The 19,307-nt window shown below is 41.2% G+C and overlaps 2 protein-coding genes across 9 annotated transcripts in view; both read left to right on the forward strand.

Annotated features, from left to right (window-relative positions):
- ZSCAN26 (zinc finger and SCAN domain containing 26) lies at positions 1–11,833 on the forward strand. Of its 7 annotated transcripts, none has more exons than XM_008955054.6 (5): positions 1–1,033; positions 5,676–5,756; positions 5,844–6,161; positions 6,483–6,600; positions 10,008–11,833. In XM_008955054.6, the coding sequence occupies exons 2-5, from the start codon at positions 5,742–5,744 to the stop codon at positions 10,907–10,909; spliced, it is 1,353 nt and encodes a 450-aa protein (XP_008953302.3). In that variant the 5' UTR covers positions 1–1,033; positions 5,676–5,741; the 3' UTR covers positions 10,910–11,833. The 7 variants fall into 7 exon arrangements, with proteins under 7 accessions (XP_008953302.3, XP_003829719.3, XP_063461290.1 ...); XM_008955055.5 differs by having other exon boundaries at positions 1,032–1,273; XM_003829671.7 differs by having other exon boundaries at positions 1–1,273; positions 5,676–6,161.
- Positions 11,834–11,985: 152 nt separating this feature from the next.
- PGBD1 (piggyBac transposable element derived 1) overlaps positions 11,986–19,307 on the forward strand; it is a 33,710-nt gene continuing 26,388 nt past the window's right edge. The window contains exons 1-2 of one of the 2 annotated variants that reach the window (XM_055113279.2): positions 11,986–12,308; positions 16,174–18,326. The gene's annotated coding sequence lies outside the window, so the exon portion shown is untranslated. Of the gene's footprint in view, positions 18,327–19,307 lie in introns of both variants that reach the window. The other variant, XM_003829670.6, reaches the window with a different exon arrangement.

Raw genomic sequence — 19,307 nt, forward strand, 5'->3', positions numbered from 1 at the left:
GGCCTCCAGCTGCATCCATGTTGCTGCAAAGGACATGATCTCATTCTTTTAGCTGCATGATATTCCATGGTGTTATGTACCACATTTTCTTTTTCCAGTCCACCATTGATGGGCATCTAGGTTGATTCCATGTTTCTGCTATTGTGAAAAGTGCTGTGATGAACATACACATGCATGGTCCTTATGGTAGAACAGTATATTCCTCTGGGTATATACCCAATAATGGAATTGCTGGGTCGAATGAGAGCTCTGTTTTAAGTTCTTTAAGAAATTTCCAAATTGCTTTCCACAGTGGCAGAACTAATTTACATTCCCACTAGCAATGTATAAGCATTCAAAGAGTTTATCTTATTCAAAAACTATAAAAACCCAGTTTGTGATGCTGTGGGCAAGAGAGACTATTTCTGTTCTCTGTTGTAGAATTTATTTTGATAAAGTGATATCTGTTCCTTTTATTCCCCCTGAAACTTACATTGATTGCAAAGTGTTGTTGATTTATTTTCTCTCACAGTAATAGCCCTAATTTCTTCTTACCTTAAACCTTTCAATCCAAACGTATGTCCATTGTTTAGTTTAATTTTCGAAATACTTTGACAATTATTTTTGCCATTGTGTTTGATGAATTTTTAAATTGCGAAAAATGGCGAAGTATGTGTGTTTTATTTATGTGAGCAAAGTGAAAATGTTGGCCGTTTGTGATAACACTCAACGGAGCTGGCCTGTTTTTACATGAATAAAATAAACATCCACTTTAAAATGAGAAAACAAAAACAAAAACAGAAACAAAAAAAAAACAAAAAAAAAACCCCCAACAATCTTAGCTCACAACGAAATGACCCTCCCAGCCGTCCTCAGCAGGCAGCACCCATGTTAGTCTCCTTCTGCGATGCCTAAGCGGCAGCACCATCGAGCCAAGGTCCTCCAGCGTTCCTAGAGCGGAGAAGAAAGCGCTCCGAAGAGCTAGAGCTGACACTCGGCGATGAGCTAAGACGGTGTTTCAGAGCGTTTGGGTCCTCTGAGGCCCCTTGGCCAGGTGAGCGGACCCTGGAGCTGGGCCCCGGGCTGGGGCGGACCTGCGGCCTAGGGGCCTAGGGAGCAGCTGCTTCCCGGCGGGTGCAGAGAATCTTCCCTCGACCGAGGGGGCGGGGTCCGTAGCGGAGGTGTCGGCCCTGGGGCCTATGAGAGTGATGAAGCTGTGGATCTGGTAAACAGAGTACAACCTTCTGCTGCATATTTTTCATCCATTCAGCGCAATTTTAAGTAGATATTAAAGGTAGGCGCCACCGAGAAGGTAATATTTGAGCAGAAATCTGAAGGAGGTGGGTGGAAAGACCTAAGTGGCTTTTGCGGTCAGGAACTTTCTAGGTAGAGGGAATAGCAAGTGCAAAGGTCTTAAAGCAGGAGCTTGCTTGGCATATTTGAGGAATAACGGGGAGACCAGAGCGGTTGGAGCAGTGAACAAAGGCGACCTTTGTAGGGAATGATGTCAGAGAGAGTGGGGTATGGAGAGGAAGAGTGTAGAGGAAATGGGAACTGTATCGTGTAAGGAATTTTGTCTTTTTTTGGTGTGTGTTTTTGGAGGATTTTGAGCAGAAGAAAACATGATCTGACTTATGTTTTAAAGCTTCTTTACTTGGAGACTCATGATGATAATAGATTGTAGGTGGGCAAGAATGGAATCAAGAAAACTTAAAAGTTAAGAGTAATTTTTTAAAATTCCAAGTAATTCAGGTGGGAGATAAGGATATCTTGAGCCAGTGATCAGATTATGATCTGCTTTGAAAATAGAGACAATAATATTTGCTACTGGGTCAGATGTAGGGTGTGACAGTAAGAAGGCAAATATAAATCCAAGGTTTTGGGCCTGTGGGTGCAAGAGATACTGGAGAAAAGATCTGAGGTTTAGCTTTGGTACTTCGTGTAAGTTCTTCAACTCTCCCCGTCTCAATTTCCTTCTCTGCACGAAGAAATTAGGAATAGTGTCTTCTTTATAGGGTTGTGTGAGGGTTAAATAATTAATATATGTGAAACATGTAGTATAGTTGTCCTGGCTCATTGTTTTATTATGCTGAGACATGAAGTGTGAGTGGGCATTAACAAGAAGAAAATTGGAGGGTTGGAGGGTGGTCCAAGCAGAAGGAATAAGCTGTGGAAGGGCCAAGGAGCAAGAAGGAGTATTGCAAATTTGATGAAATAAAGTACTTTATTAGATCAAAAAACAATTTAAACCATATTAAATGTTTTGAACTTGATCCTAAGGGTAATAATCAGCCATTATATGTAACAGGCATAGCAGGGACATAATAATATTTCATATCCTCCTTAGAATGATCACTGTTTGCGTGTGGAAAATAGATTGGTGTCTCAGACCAGTCTGTTTGTCACAGTGGTCTGGGTAGGAGAAGAAAATGGCAAAGGGGATGAGAAGTGGATTGATTTGAGAGATATTTAAGCAATAGAATCAATAGAACTTGATTGATCAGATGCATGAGATATTAAAGGAGGAAGGAATGGTCAGTTTTCTGGCTCAAATAGCTGGGTAGATGGAGCTTCTCCCAAAACAGTTTATCAAATTATTTATTATATATTGTGTTTGATATATTTAATCACATTATAGAAATGAACTCACCACTAATTCAGCCTCATACCCAGCCAGGCACGGTGGCTCATGCCTGTAATCCCAGCACTTTGGGAGGCTGAGGACGGTGGATCACTTGAGGTCAGGAATTCGAGACCAGCTTGGCCAACATGGTGAAACACTGTCTCTGCTAAAATTACAAAAATTAGCTGGGTGTCATGGCAGGCATTTGTAATCCCAGCTATTCGGGAGGCTGAGGGAGGAGAATCACTTGAACCCGGGAGGCAGAGGTTGCAGTAAGCCAAGATTGCGCTGCTGTACTCCAGCCTGGGCAACAGAGGCAGACTCCATTTCAAAGAAAAAAAAAAAAAACACATCATACCCTATATATACATATCAACATCATACCACATGTTTATTTATATACCAATACTGATATAGATACCAGTATATATATATGTATGTGGCATAGATATATACTGATATGGGTATAGATATCTCTATAGATATAATAATACGAATACAGGTATATATAAAAAATACGAATACAGGTATATATACCTAAACAATAATACGAATTATGTATATATATACATATGCCTGTATTTGTGTCATTATTTGTATAACTAGGTTATCTATATCGGTAAAGATAGGTAGAGATCTAGAAAGAGATTTACTATAGGGAATTAGCATAGGTCATTATGGAGGCTGGCAAGTCTCAGTATCTTCAGAGTGAGTTTTCAGGCTGGAGACCCAGGAGAGCAAATGGTTTAGTTCCAGCTCAGGCCCAAAGGCCTGAGAACCAGGAGAGCTGATGGTGTAGTTCCTGTCTGAAGGCCATAGGCTTGAGATTCAGTAAGAGCTGTTTTAGTTCCAAGTCTGATGGCAAGAAAAAAGCTGATGATTCAGTTTGAAGCATTTTAGACAGGAAGAATTCTCTTACTCAGGGATGAGTCAGCCTTTTTGTTCTAGTCAGACTTTTAACTGCTTGGATGAGGCCCACCAACATTATGGAGGGCAGTCTGTTTTAGTCAACAGTCTACCAATTTAAATGTTAATCTCATTCCAAAAACACCCTCACAGAAACATCCAGAATAATGTTTGACCAAATATCTGAGCACCCTGTGGCCAGTTAAGTTGACACATAAAATTAACCATTACAATACCCATCTTTTATTTTCTGGCTAATAATCATCACTTTTTTGGAGACAGAGTCTCACTCTGTCGCCCAGGCTGGAGTGCAGTGGCATGATCTCAGCTCACTGCAACCTCCACCTCCTGGGTTCAAGTGATTCTCCTGCCTTAGCCTCCTGAGTAGCTAGGACTACAGGCGTGTGCCACCACACCCGGCTCATTTTTTGTATTTTTAGTAGACACGGGGTTTCACTGATAATCATCACTTTCTTGGACTTTTTTCCTTATATTAAGAATACTAGGAATTGGCTTTTTAAAGTTTAAGTTCATTTTGACTAAGAAAAATAATTATCAGCTGGGAAATGTTAACTATATACACATTCAGGAATACATAACAGCAAACTGTTTGGAGGCTAAGCCACTGATTAAGTGAGCCTTCTCCCGTTCTCCCACTTACCGCATGCACATTGATTCAAAGGCATGTGTCAGCAGCTGACAGATGGTGTTTCACTGATCTATAGGGATACTCAAGCATAGTCAAAATCAAGAATGCTAAATCCCCACATACCAAGGGCCTGCCCCAAAGGATGGTAGGGAATTGTCTGAGTTCATTTTTGACATGTTGGATTTGAGAGGCTTCTGTAGGGTATCCTGGTCCCAAATAGGCAGAAGGAAATTCAAGTCTGACACTTGAGATATCTGACCTGAAGAATAAGGAAATCATCAGCATAAGGACAGTGATTGAAGTCACAAAAATACTTATACTCTACATTAGCCCTTTCTAGTTTCTGCCCTATTTTTCTTGTTCCATTCAATGTATTACTTTTTTGAAATTTGTCATTTATGCTCACTCTCCATTTTCTCATTTCCTATGGCAGGCTAGCTATTCTCACTACCAAAATTACCTTCACAGAGGTCGCTAATGACATCTTTGTTTTTGAATCAAGTGTCTATGCCAGGTCTTAGATTAATTCACCATCTTATAGCATTTCACACTCTTGAACACTGTGCTCATATCATTTCCCTTATAAATCAGTGAATTCCTTCTGTTCTTTAGAATTATCTCATTTACCTCAAAACTTCTGTGAATTAGGTATTATCTTCATTTTACAAATGAGTAAACTAAGTCCAAAAGGATAAGTAACTTGCCCCAGGTCACAACATGTAAGTGACAGGGCTGGATTGGAACCCAGGCCTGTCTAAGGCCCAGGGTCTTTCCACCATTCCACATTTACAGAAATAGACCTCCTTGACCTTCTGGATACTATTGTCTTTTTTCTCCTCCTACCTTTCCAGTTCCATCTCACTTCTGTTTCTTACATGTAGATGTTTCCCAGGATTCCGGCTCCATATAACGTTTTCCCAGCCATAACTAACTACTACACTGAACATCCAACAGCTTTATGGTGTCTTTTTTGTCTGAAAAAACTTTCTCTATTTCCTTGTCTTTCACTTGTCTTTTTTCTTTTCTTTTTCTTTCTTTCTTTCATTCTTTTTCTCTCTTTTCTTCCTTTTTTGATATAGGTCTTGCTCTGGTTGCCCAGGCTGAACTCAGACTCCTGGGCTCAAGCAGTTCTCCCTCCTCAGCCTCCCGAGTAGCTTGGATTACAGGCGTGTGCCACCATGCCTGGTGTCACTATGTTGCCCAGGCTGGACTGAAACTCCTGGGCTTAAGCAGTCTTCCCACCTCAGCCTCCCAAAGTGCTGAGATGACAAGTGTAAGCCACAGTGCCTAGCCTCAGTTATTTTGAGGGCTACAAAATGGTGATTTTTCAAATCTATTATTCCTTCTACATTAGATGGTATTCTGTAAGATAGTTTTTTCCTTCTATATGTATGTTTAGAAATGGTTGTTTCAGAGCGAAAAAATGGATAATAGGAAATGTATAAACCCAAGAAAATGTTACTGTTCTTGTTAGCAGTACTATTACTGTTTCTGTCACTCTTGTTACTATAATTTTAGGAGTGTCTCTGAAGATACAGTCCAAAGAAAGTTCTCCAAAACAAGGAGAGCAGTCTGAAGCTGGGGATGGCAACAGCATTGGTGAGTGCCCATTCCCTGGCTCCCCTGAATCTGAAGAAGGAGGGGCTTCGGGTAGTGAGGGAGGATCACTACTCTACTTGGGAACAGGGATTCAAGCTGCAAGGAAACAGTAAAGGCCTTGGACAGGAGCCATTGTGCAAACAATTCAGGCAGTTGCATTATGAAGAGACCACAGGACCTCAAGAAGCACTAAGTCGGCTCCGGGAGCTCTGTCAACAGTGGCTACAGCCCGAGACCCATACCAAGGAGCAGATCCTGGAGCTGCTGGTGCTGGAGCAGTTTCTGATCATCCTGCCTAAGGAGCTCCAGGCCCGGGTGCAGGAGCATCACCCAGAGAGCAGGGAGGACGTGGTTGTTGTTCTGGAGGATTTGCAGCTGGATCTTGGAGAAACAGGACAACAGGTGGTAAGGGTCAGATGTGCTCTTTTTCAGGAATGCAGGAATTGAGATCTCTGGCCAGACAGGTGGACATGGGCTCATCAGCGGAAGGAGAATTACTAAGCTTTGATTCAGTTTTTTTCCAGTCTAGCTGTTAATTTCCTTAGGTCTTACCTCAACCTTACCTGGCCCTTGCTGGGAGAAAACTGAATGTGCACCAGATTCCCCATCTTCTTTTCTTTGCCCCTCTGGGGTTTCTCTTTTTTAACACCTAGGTGTTTTACTGAACAGCAGTTTCCTAAACCCACATATATCTAATTATGCCTCCATATACCTAATTGTCCCTAGGACCCAGACCAGCCAAAGAAACAAAAAATGCTTGTGGAGGAGATGGCCCCTCTGAAAGGAGTACAGGAACAGCAGGTTCGGCATGAGTGTGAAGTTACAAAGCCTGAGAAAGAGAAGGGTAAGAATTGGATTGCATCTTCTGTGTGTGAGACGTGGTGGACTGTGCCTTTCCCTCTGAGGTTGTGCTTAGCACCCTTGTATTTTGTTTTTTGCTTTTGTTTTGAGTCAGGTTTACTGAAGCATAATTTACATGTAGTAAAATTCACTCTTTTTAGATGTACAGGTCAATGAGTTTTCACAAATGCGAAATAATTGTGGTCTAATCAGGACCACTATCAAGAGATAAGAGATGTCTATCACCCCAAATATTTTAGCTGAACAAAATAGCAAGAAAAGGGTACAAAGGGAACCTGGACCTTCACCTTGCTCTTCTTCCTCTTACTGTAGGGGTGAATAAAAAAAGCAGTGCCAGGCCAGCTACTTGGGAAGCTAAGGGAGAAGGATCACTTGAGCCCAGTTCAAGGCTGCAGTGAGCAATGATTGTGCCAGTGCACTTCAGTCTGGGCAACATCTCTTAAAAAAGCAAATAGTGGCCAGGCATGGTGGCTCATGCCTGTAAACCCAACACTTTGGGAGGCCAAGGCGGGTAGGTATACGAGGTCAGGAGTTCAAGACCAGCCTGGCCAAGATGGTGAAACACTGTCTCTACTAAAAATACAAAAATTAGCCAGGTTTGGTGGCGGGTGCCTGTAATCCCAGCTACTCGGGAGGCTGAGGCAGAGAACTGCTTGAATCCAGGAGGCTGAGATTGCAGTGAGCCGAGATCACGCCACTACACTTCAGCCTGGGCGACACAGCAAGACTCTGTCTCAAAAAACAAACAAACAAACAAAAAAAAACAAGTACTGCTAGTTTCTTAATCAAGGCAAAGAAAGCCACATGCTTCATTACTCATTTTTTTAAATTTCCTTCAAATTATTGTAAATGGCCACTATCTTTCATTTCTAAATGTCACCTGGATTTTTTTTTTTTTTTTGGTTCTATACTTTCTTTTTTGTTGTTGTTTTTCTATTGAGACAGGGTCTTGCTCTGTCTTCAGGCTGGAATACAATGGTGCAGTCATAGCTCACTACAGCCTTGACCTTCCAGGCTCAAGTGATCCTCCCACCTCAGCCTCCCAAGTATCTGGGACTACCGGTGTGTGTGCCACCACACCTGGCTTTTTATTATTATTATTTGTAGAGACAGGGTCTCCCTCTGTTGCCCTGGCTGGTCTCGAACTCCTGGTCTTAAGCATTTCTCCCATTTGGGCCTCTCACAGTGCTGGCATTATAGGTGCAAGCCACCTCGCCCAGCCTCCTTTATTTTCTTTGTCACTGAAATTCTTCTTCCTAATTTTTGCTCCTTACATTTTTTCATTTCTTCTTTTTTTTTCTGTCATAGAACTAATTACATTATATTGCAGTTTCTAGTTTGCTTCTCTTTTTCTCTTGCCAGACTAAAAGGGAAGGGGTTTTGTTTTGTTTTCTGAGTCAGCTACAGTCCCTGGCCTAGTGTAGACCCTCAATAAATGTCTGTTTGATGAATGACTGGTTTTATATGTAAAATCATGCTTTACATGCTACCTATTCCTCTGTTCAATTTCCAAGTCAGCTTCAAAGTTACCTTTCTTCTGGGAGCATCCTGAATAAAGTAGCTGAAAGAAAGGGGCCTACCTTTTCTCAATAGCCTTGCAGAAATGAATTAGCCTGCAGAAATGATTACCATGTAATCAGTGATGGGTGTATAGTTTAAATACAAAAAGTAAATGTGGCTGCTGTAATCCCACTACTTTGGGAAGCCAAAGTGGGAGGATTGCTTGAAGCCAGATGTTTGAGACCAGCCTGGGCAACATAGTGAAACCCTGTCCTCTACAAAAAATAAATAAATAGCTAGGCGTGGTGGCATGCAGCTGTAGTTCTAGCCACTTGGGAGGCTGAGGCAAGAGGATTGCTTGAGCCCAGGAGTTCAAGACTGCAGTGAGCTATGCGATTGCACCACTGTACTCCAGCGTTGGCAACAGAGCAAGACCATGTCTCAAAAAAAGTGAATGTAATGTCAGTAGACTCTTGAAAATGTCCCTTACCCTCTGGATCTGTTAAAAATGTTATTTTATATTCAAAGTTCAGGTTGTTTTTTGGTTTCATCCTCTCTTGCTTTTTTAAAGTTGTATATGTGATTATGTCATTACTGGAAGAGTCTTATTCCTTTCCCTTAATATCTCACTCTTGCCCCCTGCCCCTGTGTAGGACTGAATACTTCATTCTGTTGTAGCGGGTCTTTGTACACAGTACATTATTACATTATTTAATTTCTTCACTCCCCACCTGTGACCTTCCTTTCTCTGATGTCTCCTTACTAATTCCTTCACTTTCACTTTTCCTTTCAGCTGTCATCCACTCTTTCCTTTTTACTTATCTGCTGAATTAACTTGCTCACACTGATTAACCCTCTTTTGTTTGTTATTAGTGCTGCTTAGAGTCTTTCTTCTATTTTCTCCATCCAGCTTTCCTTTTACTCTCTCATTCTGACTTTGCATCCCCAGTCATGCTCCTAGCCTTTAAAGAGTTATCCTTAGCTACAAGAAAAACTGGTAAATAAAAATATAAAATGAAACAAAACAAAAACTTCACATTCTTCTCACCCGTCTGCTTGTGTATCTGAGCTTAAGTTTTCTCTATTTTCATTTAATTTCACCCTTAGGACACAGGCCATTTATTTAGTAAACGTTTGTTTAATGTCTGTTATGTACCAGGCTCTGTGCTAGAGAAAACAAAGTCTGCTCTGCATGTGCTTACAGTCTCTTGGGGCATTGTGCATCAGGGGTGCAGGGAGCGACAGACATGAATAAATTATCATAGCGTTGAGATAAAAGCTCTGTTGAACCACACAGGAGAACAGTTACTGCTGTCCAAGGAGATTAGGAAAGGCGAAGGCATTTTTGTGAACTTCATGTTATTGTCAAGGTCTTATAGTACATTATTCTTTCTTTATGGATGAGGACACAGAGCCCAGATGATTTACCTTACTTTTTTAAGATTACACAGTTAGTGATAAAATTGGGCACCACATCTACATTTCTTCATTTTCAGTTAAAATATCGTCCCTTTCTTATGGGCCCTGGGGGCCTCAATTAACCTAGCTTTTTTTATTTTCCATGTGACAAGTTATCTTCAAGACTGTACAGCCATGCCCTTTAAGACAGTTTATTTGCTTGCTTGCTAGCTTCTCTGTGTGTGGTATCCCATGATAAAATTTAAACTATTTAAGTCACCTCCCACCAGAATTCCCCATCTTTCCCCAAAGACAGTCACAGTTAACAATGTCTTGTGTACCATTCTGTAACTGTTTTACGCAATCACAAGCATCCACAATGTTTTTACTTTGCACACATGGCTTCATTAAATTTTTTTTCCTTTTAGTTGCAGATTCCTTTCCCCAAGCATCAAAAGACAAGTAATTGGTGGTATATATTTAATATTGCAGGTGAGGAGACAAGGATTGAGAATGGGAAGCTTATTGTAGTAACAGACTCTTGTGGAAGAGTAGAGTCATCTGGGAAAATATCTGAACCCATGGAGGCTCATAATGAGGGCTCTAACTTGGAAAGGCATCAGGCCAAGCCCAAAGAGAAGACTGAGTATAAATGCTCAGAATGTGAGCAGAGATTCATCCAGCACTTGGACCTGATTGAACATGCGAGTACACACACGGGAAAGAAACTCTGCGAGTCTGATGTGTGTCAGAGTTCCAGTCTGACAGGACATAAGAAAGTCCTCTCTAGAGAGAAAGGTCATCAGTGTCATGAGTGTGGGAAAGCCTTTCAGAGGAGTTCACACCTCGTCAGACATCAGAAAATCCATCTTGGTGAGAAGCCTTATCAGTGCAATGAGTGTGGCAAAGTCTTTAGCCAGAATGCAGGCCTTTTGGAACATCTCAGAATTCATACTGGAGAGAAACCTTATCTATGTATCCATTGTGGAAAAAATTTTAGGCGCAGCTCTCACCTTAATCGACATCAGAGAATTCACAGTCAGGAGGAGCCCTGTGAGTGCAAGGAGTGTGGAAAAACCTTTAGTCAGGCCTTACTCCTCACCCACCATCAGAGAATCCATAGTCACTCCAAAAGCCATCAATGTAACGAGTGTGGAAAAGCTTTCAGTTTGACCTCAGACCTTATTCGACACCACAGAATTCATACTGGAGAAAAACCTTTCAAGTGTAACATATGCCAGAAAGCCTTCCGACTAAACTCACACCTTGCTCAGCATGTAAGAATCCACAATGAAGAAAAACCCTATCAGTGTAGTGAATGTGGAGAAGCCTTCAGGCAAAGGTCAGGTCTTTTTCAACATCAGAGATACCACCACAAAGACAAACTGGCTTGATGAGGTGTTCTCTCCTTGTAGAACATCAGAGAAGGCACATTGACTAGCAAACAGCACTTTAGGAAAAGTCACCGTAGCCCACTGTGGCATCAGAAAATTCTTGGGGGCTGAGTTGGAGGCTCCCTGCCTCTATTCTCTCTCCTTTGCTTTCCTTGAAGTCAGCTTTGGACCACAATAATTTCACTGTAGATGATATGCTAGGATCAAAGTTAAACAGCATTCTTCACTGCAGGACATCTCAGAGCGTGTAACATAACTGCATGGTTATATACTCTAAGCAATAGAGAGCTTCATGACTGAGTAAGAGTTTTGAAGTCAGCAGTGAATCAAGTGCCCACAGATTTGCGGGCTTAAGCAGAACAAGGGAAGATTGATATTTTTGGATATGCTATAGCAACTTTCTCCTATGAAAGAAAACTGATGATGTTTGGAAGTATACTACTCTCAAAGGTGTCTTTAAAGTACAGATTAATGGTGAACATTTTCCCCCAGTGGCTTCACCTCATTCCTCCCACTGGCCTTACCCCTTCCTTCCCCAGTGGAAGCATTTTCAAAAGCAAAGATAATTTTCGCTGGTGAACTTCAGAACTTGCCTTCAGGGTTAGCTTCATGTAATTTTACCATTTCCCATCGCCATTCCCCACCACATTATGTCAAGATTCAAGTTATAAATCAACGTTTTACTTAGACTTTGAAAGAGATTTCATGAGTAATTTGAATGAACCTTGCTGAATTAATCTGAATAGCAACTGTCTGACTTGATAACTCCAGTACCAGTATAGTGGCTGCTGCATAGACACTATTCAGTAAATGTCTGATGAAAGAAATTGGACTTTTTCCCTTTAATATTGATGATGCAATTTTGAAATGTTGCTTGTTCTGGAATACTTCGGAAGTTAAACAATAAAGTCAGCTTGGAGAGGAGATCATGATCTTTATATTGTGAATACCAGAATGTCACAGATGAAGAATATTAAAATTAGGGGCGTCCACTCCAAAACATATCACCAGAGTGACAAATACCACTTACTAATCGTTAGTAGCTGCAGAGGATATTCCTGTCCAGAGAAGACTTCTCGGTCTTCCAATGTGAAAAGATCAGTGAACCCTCATGTAGTGGTTGGGACTAGATTCAGCTGCATATAATTTAAAAACAAAAAGCATGAGCGACTTCATACGAGTTTATTTTTCTCTCTAATAGAAAAGGACTGGAGATAATTAGTCCATCCTTGATGGCTGCTGAAGCTCCAGTTATCACATGCAAAATGTGGACAAAAGGCAGAGGAACAAAAAGAGGCTTATCCCAGTTCAGTCACCTCCTTTTGAGCAACCTCTCCAAAAAAGAGGCTTATCCCAGTTCAGTCACCTCCTTTTGAGCAACCTCTCCAAAAATCACTTAGTAAGTATGTCATAGGCAAAACCTAGGCAAAGAAGGCTGGAAAGTGTGTCTTATTCTGGACTGCAGAGTGCCCAGCTGAAAATTAGGCTTCCATTACTAAGGATAAAGGGGAGAGTTAAGCTGATCAAAAGCAACAATCAGTACAATTTCTTGGAGGGAAAACAAATCTGTCATAGAAGCAGCTGTAGCTTTTTTTTTTTTTTTTCATGCGGAGTTTTGCTCTTGTTGTCCAGGCTGGAGTGCAATAATGCAATCTTGGCTCACTGCAACCTTCCCCTCCTGGGTTCAAGCAATTCTCCTGCCTCAGCCTCCCAAGTAGCTGAGATTACAGGCATGTGCCACCATGCCCAGCTAATTTTGTATTTTTAGTAGAGATGGGGTTTCACCATGTTGGTCAGGCTGTTCTTGAACACCTGACCTCAGGTGATCCACCCACCTCAGCCTCCCAAAGTGCTGGGATTACACGCGTGAGCCACAGCGCCCGGCCTTCAGCTATAAATTTTTGAGACACTAAAAGATTTCATGTAAAATCAGTTGTAGTGTGTTGCTTAGGAAGCCAGAAAGCTATGTATATTTTATTCTGCCTTTATGAGTAAAATTAAGTTGATGTCCGGAATTTTCCCCCAAGTATTTTGAGGACTATGTTAAGATCGGTATCTAAACATTTAGCACCATCTCATAGTTTAAATCTATTTGATTCTGTTCAGTTTAAGAAAGTACATGGAATATATTACTATTATGAAAATGAAAAGATTCAAAGTGTGAAGTACTTTCCCTCACAATTATCTGGAAGACGTATATTGGCTTTCTCCATGATGATTTTATAGAACAGGTGTAAACATTCTAAATGTATTGACACCTTAAACAACTTACTTCTTCCTTATGGATCCAAAGGAGATGGTGTTCTCGTTATTTCCCTTGGGTCAGACCCATATCCACCTGGGCATAAATGTCAACTAGAGGTATATTTAATTAATAATGTCTTCTTACTACTTAATTCTTAAAAGTTATAGAAACATTTAACAAAGGGCAAATGTCATAACAAATCTCAAGGTTTTGCTTGCAGTGCAAGACACCCTGAAAGGTAAATTAAAAATCCCTATTCAGAGGACAGGAACCCAGGAGGGATATATTGCAGCAATATTTTCTACTGATCAGGCATTTCTGTTTGAGTAGTATCCTGTAATATCCAAATATACAGTGAAGTGGGAAGTCGCTGTTTCTCCATTTCCCATTCACTCACTGTTTAAAAAACTGATAAAGTTACTAAGTAGTTTGCCATTAAAAGTAGTATGGGAAAATAGGAAAGGGGAAAAATAACCCTAATAGTTTGTATTAATATCTTCATAAATTCTTATTAATTTATGCCTGATAGAAGTTCATATCCATTGTTTAAAAAACTTGAAAAATGTGAAGAAAACAAATCATCTTGTTCATGGTACAGATATAACCTGTTAATGTAGATTTGTAGATAACTGGTCTTTTTCACACATGAACAATTGACTTTTCTCATTGGACTTTATGTCATGAACAATTTTTATTTGTAACAGACAGGATAGTCAGTTTACCTATCCTCACACCCTGTTCTAATCCACTCCTGCCATAATTCTGAGTGTGCAGCCTGCCATGTGACCTGTCCCCCACCACTGATGATTGGATCAGGAAGGGACCCTCAAGCCAGGCTTTAGATGCCCATAGGAATTTGACATTGGATCACAGATTTTGATTGGTGTTTATTAGGCATTTGAACCCAAAAGTAATACAGAGTTGGAGGCCAGGTGCAGTAGCTCATTCCTGTAATCCCAACACATTGGGAGGCCAAGATGGGAGGGTCACTTGAACCCAGGAGTTTGAGACCAGCCTGGGCAACATGACGAAACCCCATCTCTACAAAAAATAAAAAAAATTAGCTAGGTTGGTGGCACACACCTGTAGTCCCAGCTACTTGGGAGGCAGAGATGGGAGGCTTATTCAAGTCCAGGAGATCAAGGCTGTGGTGAACCATGATTGCACCACTACAGTCTAGCCTGGGCAACAGAACAGGACCCTGTCTAAAATATACATAGAAAAAGAGAGGACACAAGTGCACACTGGAACAATTTTTGTGGCCACATGAAAACCAAATAGAGACAAACTGAGAAACAAAAAAATGAAGCGGACTCCTGAAGTGGGAATCCCATGAGGGCTCCGAGAGAATCAGGTGTGGCAACTTCAGCCCTCAGCCTCTGCAATCCATATATATCCTGGTCTTGGGAGTCCATAGAATACTGTTTCCTTCTAATAAAGGTTTCAAACAAATCCCTGCAGATTTATTTAAAGTGTTTGTGGAAGATAATTTTCCATATAAGCTGTGCAGTATTCTATGGTATATGTCCCCATTGTTCATCATTTACGTCATTTACAGTTTGATCACCATAAACAATTTTTCAGTGAACATCCTTGTATATACAACTTTGCCTACTTACAGAATTTTTTTCTTTGTTCAGTTCCCATAATGAGAATCAATGAGGCAGAAGGTAGGCATATTTTCTAAGGCTTTTGATGCATTTTCCAGAATGCCCTCCAGAAAAGTTACACTAATTTGTACACCCTGTTAGCAGCCTATGATAATGCCCAATTTTCTATACCCACGTAAACTGGGAATTATTCTTTTGAATATTTGACAATCTGATGTGTACAAAATGGATTGCTTTTTTTAATAAACCATTTTTTAGAGCAGTTTTAAGTTCTCAGCAAAATTGAGAGGAAGATACAAAGATTTCTCATATACCCACTGCTCCCATTCATGTATAGCCTCCCCTATTATCAACATCCCCTCCCAGGGTGACATTTGTTACAATTGATGAACCTACATTGACATATTATCACCCAAAGACCATAGTTTACATTAGGGTTCACTCTTGGTATTGTTCATTTTATGGGTCTGGACAAATACATAATATCGTGTCCACCATTATAGTTTCACTGCCCTAAAAATCCTCTGTGCCTTACCTATTATTCATCCCTCCCTTTTTCCAGCCCCTAGCAACCACTGACCTTTCTACAGTCTTTATAGTTTTGCCTTTTCCAGGATGTCATGTATACAGGTTGAGTACAGCTAATCTGAAAACCCAAAATCCAAAATGCATAACTTGTGATAAAATGTGAAACTTCAGCACCAACATGATGCTACAAGTGAAAGATTTCATACCTGACCTCGTGACAGGTCATAGACAAAATCCAGTCAAGACTTTGTTTCGGCTGGGTGCAGTGGCTCAAGCCTGTAATCCCAGCACTTTGGGAGGCCAAGGTGGGTGGATCACCTGAGGTCAGGCGTTTGAGACCAGCCTGGCCAACATGGCGAAACCCCGTCTTTGCTAAAAATATAAAAATTAGCCGGGTGTGGTAGCATGCACCTGTAGTTCCAGCTACTTGGGAGGCTGAGGCACGAGAATTGCTTGAACCCAGGAGGCGGAGGTTGTGGTGAGCCAACATTGTGCCACTGCACTCCAGTCTGGGCAACAGAGCAAGACTCAATCTCAAAAAAAAAGACTATGTTTCATGCACAAAATTATTTAAACTGTATAAAATTAGCTCTATGTGAGTAAGGTATATATGAAACAAATGAATTTCATGTTTAGACTTGGGCCTCATCCCTAAGATATTTCATAGTGTATGTATATATTCCAAAATCTGAAATTGGAAACACTTCTGGCCCCGAGCATTTCAGATAAGGGATACTCAACTTGTAGTTGAAATCATACAGTATGTAGCTTTTCAGACAGGATTCTTTCACTTTGTAATATGCTTTTAAATTTTCTCAATGTCTTTTCATGCCTTGATAGCTCATTTCTTTTTTTTTTTTCTTTTTTTTTTTTGACATAAGGTCTCACTCTGTTGCCCAGGCTGGAGTGCTGTGGTACGATCTTGGCTCACTACAACCTTTGCTTCCTGGGTTTAAGCAATTCTCCAGCCTCAGCCTTCTGAGTAGCTGGGACCACAGGCGCACACCACCACGGCCGGCTAATTTTTTGTATTTTTAGTAGAGATGGGGTTTCACTGTGTTGCCCAGGCTAGTCTCCAGCTCCTGAGCTCAAAGCGATCCACCTGCCTCAGCCTCCCAAAGTGCTGGGATCACAGGCTTGAGCCACCGTGTCTGGCCAGCTTATTTCTTTTTAGCACTGAATAATATTCCATTGTCTGCATATACCACAGCAAAAGAAATATCTGTTAAAGGACTGTTATCCAAAATATAGAAAGAACTCTTAAAACTCAGAAATAAGGAAACAACCCGATTCAAACATGAGCCAAAGACCTTGACAGACACCTCGTTAAAGAAGATACACAGATGGAAAATAAGCATATGAAAAGATGCTCCACACCATATCCCATCAGGGAAATTGCAAATTAAAACAACTGTGAGATGCCACTACACATCTATTAGAATGACCAAAATCCAGAACACTGACACATCAAATTCTGGTATGGATGTGGAACAACAGGAGCTCTCATTCATTGCTGGTGGGAATGCAAAATGATACAGCCACTTTGGATGACAGTTTGGTAGTTTCGTACAAAATTAAACATACTCTTACCATGTGATCCAACAATCGCCCTCCTTAGTGTTTACCCAAAGGAGCTGAAAACCAGTGTCTACACAGAAGTTTGCACACAGATGTTTATAGCGGCTTTATTCATAATTGCCAAAACTCAGTAGGTAAATGAATAAATAATAGGTCTGTTTTTTAAAGAGTTTTTTATATTTTTACTATTGAACATCTTTTCACATGTTAATTTGTCACTTGTGTGTAGTAATGTTCATATCCTTTACTAATTTTTCTACTAAAGTCTCCTTTTACTCTTAAACAGAAGTGCCCTTAAAAATCAAATAGGGAACTTGCATATCAGCATTTTAAATGCACGTGTCCTTTGGCTGATCAGTTCTAATATGTGGCATTTATCCTAGAAATATATTCTTAAAAGAATGTAAAGGTATTGAATGGTGTTCCCTCTAGCATTGCTTTTAAAGAAAAAATATAACCTAAGTATGCATCAATAGGATAGTTAAGTAAATTATGGAACACCCATACAGTATTACTTGGCTGTTAAAGAATAAGCTGCTCTGTGAAGATCTCCAAGTTGTCTTAACCGAAAAGAGCTAAGGTGCAAAATTACATTATGATACCATAAGTGTTTTAAAATGTATAAATACTTATTCACTAAACAAAATGTTCATTAAGTGCTACTGTGTGGCAGGTAGTGTCCTAGATAAATATGAACAAAATACAATGGTTAACTCTAAAGAGGGGACACTTTTCGTTTTATGGTCCTTTTGCAACTTGACTTTTTTATTGTGCATATATTATGTATACTTAAAGAAAATAATTTGTACAGCTTACTATAATGGTCTTTTTATTGATCTGTCTCTCCTACCAGCCAGTGATGACCCCGAAGACAGACATTTACCACTGTGTTGGTTTTCAATCGAAATGATGTACATAAATTTGGGGCGTGCTTGCACCGTCCGAATGGGCCTGAGGTCCGGCGGCGGAGAGTGACCTGGGCGGGGCGGGAGGTGGCAGCGGGGGTCCTCCCGGCTCACCAGAGAGACGAGCGGCCGTGCTCCTAGAGAGGCAGGGAACCCGCCAGAATCCGCCACTCCGCTGCGGGCGCGGCGCAGGGAGAAGCTTTTGTACCCGCCCAGCTGCTGGAGGCGCCGGCAGAGCCCGCCAGACCCGCCAGCCCAGCGGGCCGGGCTCTGGGGAAACCGGCGCTCCCGACAGGGGAGCACCGGGCCTCTAAGCTCCCTCGGGAGCCTTTCACGAGGTCAGCTACGTCTTTGTTGTGCGCGTTCCTGAACTTCTGGTCCATTAACCAACAATTAGACACGCCGGTATTCAGTGCCTGGCGCGGTGCTAGATGCTGGGTGTAATCTCAGAAAAATACATTCAGGGGCGCGCCTGAGGGTGCTGGCTGCTGGCATCTCAGGTGCTTTACGTGCATTCGTGAAGAAGCCCATCAGTATTTGTTGAATACCAGGTACGTGCCGGGCATGTAGAGTCTATGCAGAGATAAACTCCTGTCCTCAAGAACCCGGGTGGGGATGGGGTTGGTGATCTGTAATACGAGATGGAGATGAGGGTTGGGTGCAGTTTTCTATGGGAATACCCCATCTCAACCTGTGTGGCTTACTTTTCCTGTCTATATGTTAGGGTTAGGGGTTGCCAGGGAAGGTTTTACAATAGAACATTTACGCTGGGCCTTGGGAATTTACCCTTAGAAGGGCGGTCCTGACTGTATAGAGTGGGTGGAAAAAAATTGAGTACTTAGCATGGCAGTGACATAAGAAATTTGGGAAGACCATGGCTTTCTTGAAAGCAGGAACCAAGTCTTTTATTCCAGAGTTAACTTTATGCCTGGAAAATAATGAGATGCTCCACAAATGTTGATTGAGTGACAAACAAATCAGCAAAACCCAGTAAAGATTAGATCCTGGGGAGTTTGAATTTACTTCAACGAGTTTAATGAAAACTTTGTGTGTGTTTATGTGTGTGTGAGGTATGTTGAATATGGTCACAATTGTGCTTTAGGGAATATTAATCCAGTGACCATAGAAGCGGGGAGTTGGGCAGGAATACCGTAACAGAACATTATTGTAACAGTGAATGAAAATAATAGTAAAATTATAAGAAGGAAAGAATGGCTGCAAGAGGCGTTTTTAAGAATTGACTCACTGATTGTGTATAGAGGCTGTTTAAAAGACTGAATGCGTGGAAGATGATGGTGATGCCAGTAGAAATGGAGAAATACCGAGTGAATGCAGCTTTGAGGGACTCTGATTTCAGTTTGAGATCTGTTGAAATTATAGTGCAGTAGAGGCCCACAGCTGCTGGCATTTCAAGATGTGGGTTTGGAGTGCAAAAAGCAAGCTGGTGCCAAAGATTTGAGTCTTCTTGGAACAGAGATATATTGAAAGTGTGACTAAGGAGATCACAAAGGAAAAAATGAAAAGAGGGAATA

The sequence above is a fragment of the Pan paniscus genome, chromosome 5, assembly GCF_029289425.2.
Source record: "Pan paniscus chromosome 5, NHGRI_mPanPan1-v2.0_pri, whole genome shotgun sequence".
In the NCBI taxonomy this organism is placed as follows: Eukaryota; Metazoa; Chordata; class Mammalia; order Primates; family Hominidae; genus Pan; species Pan paniscus.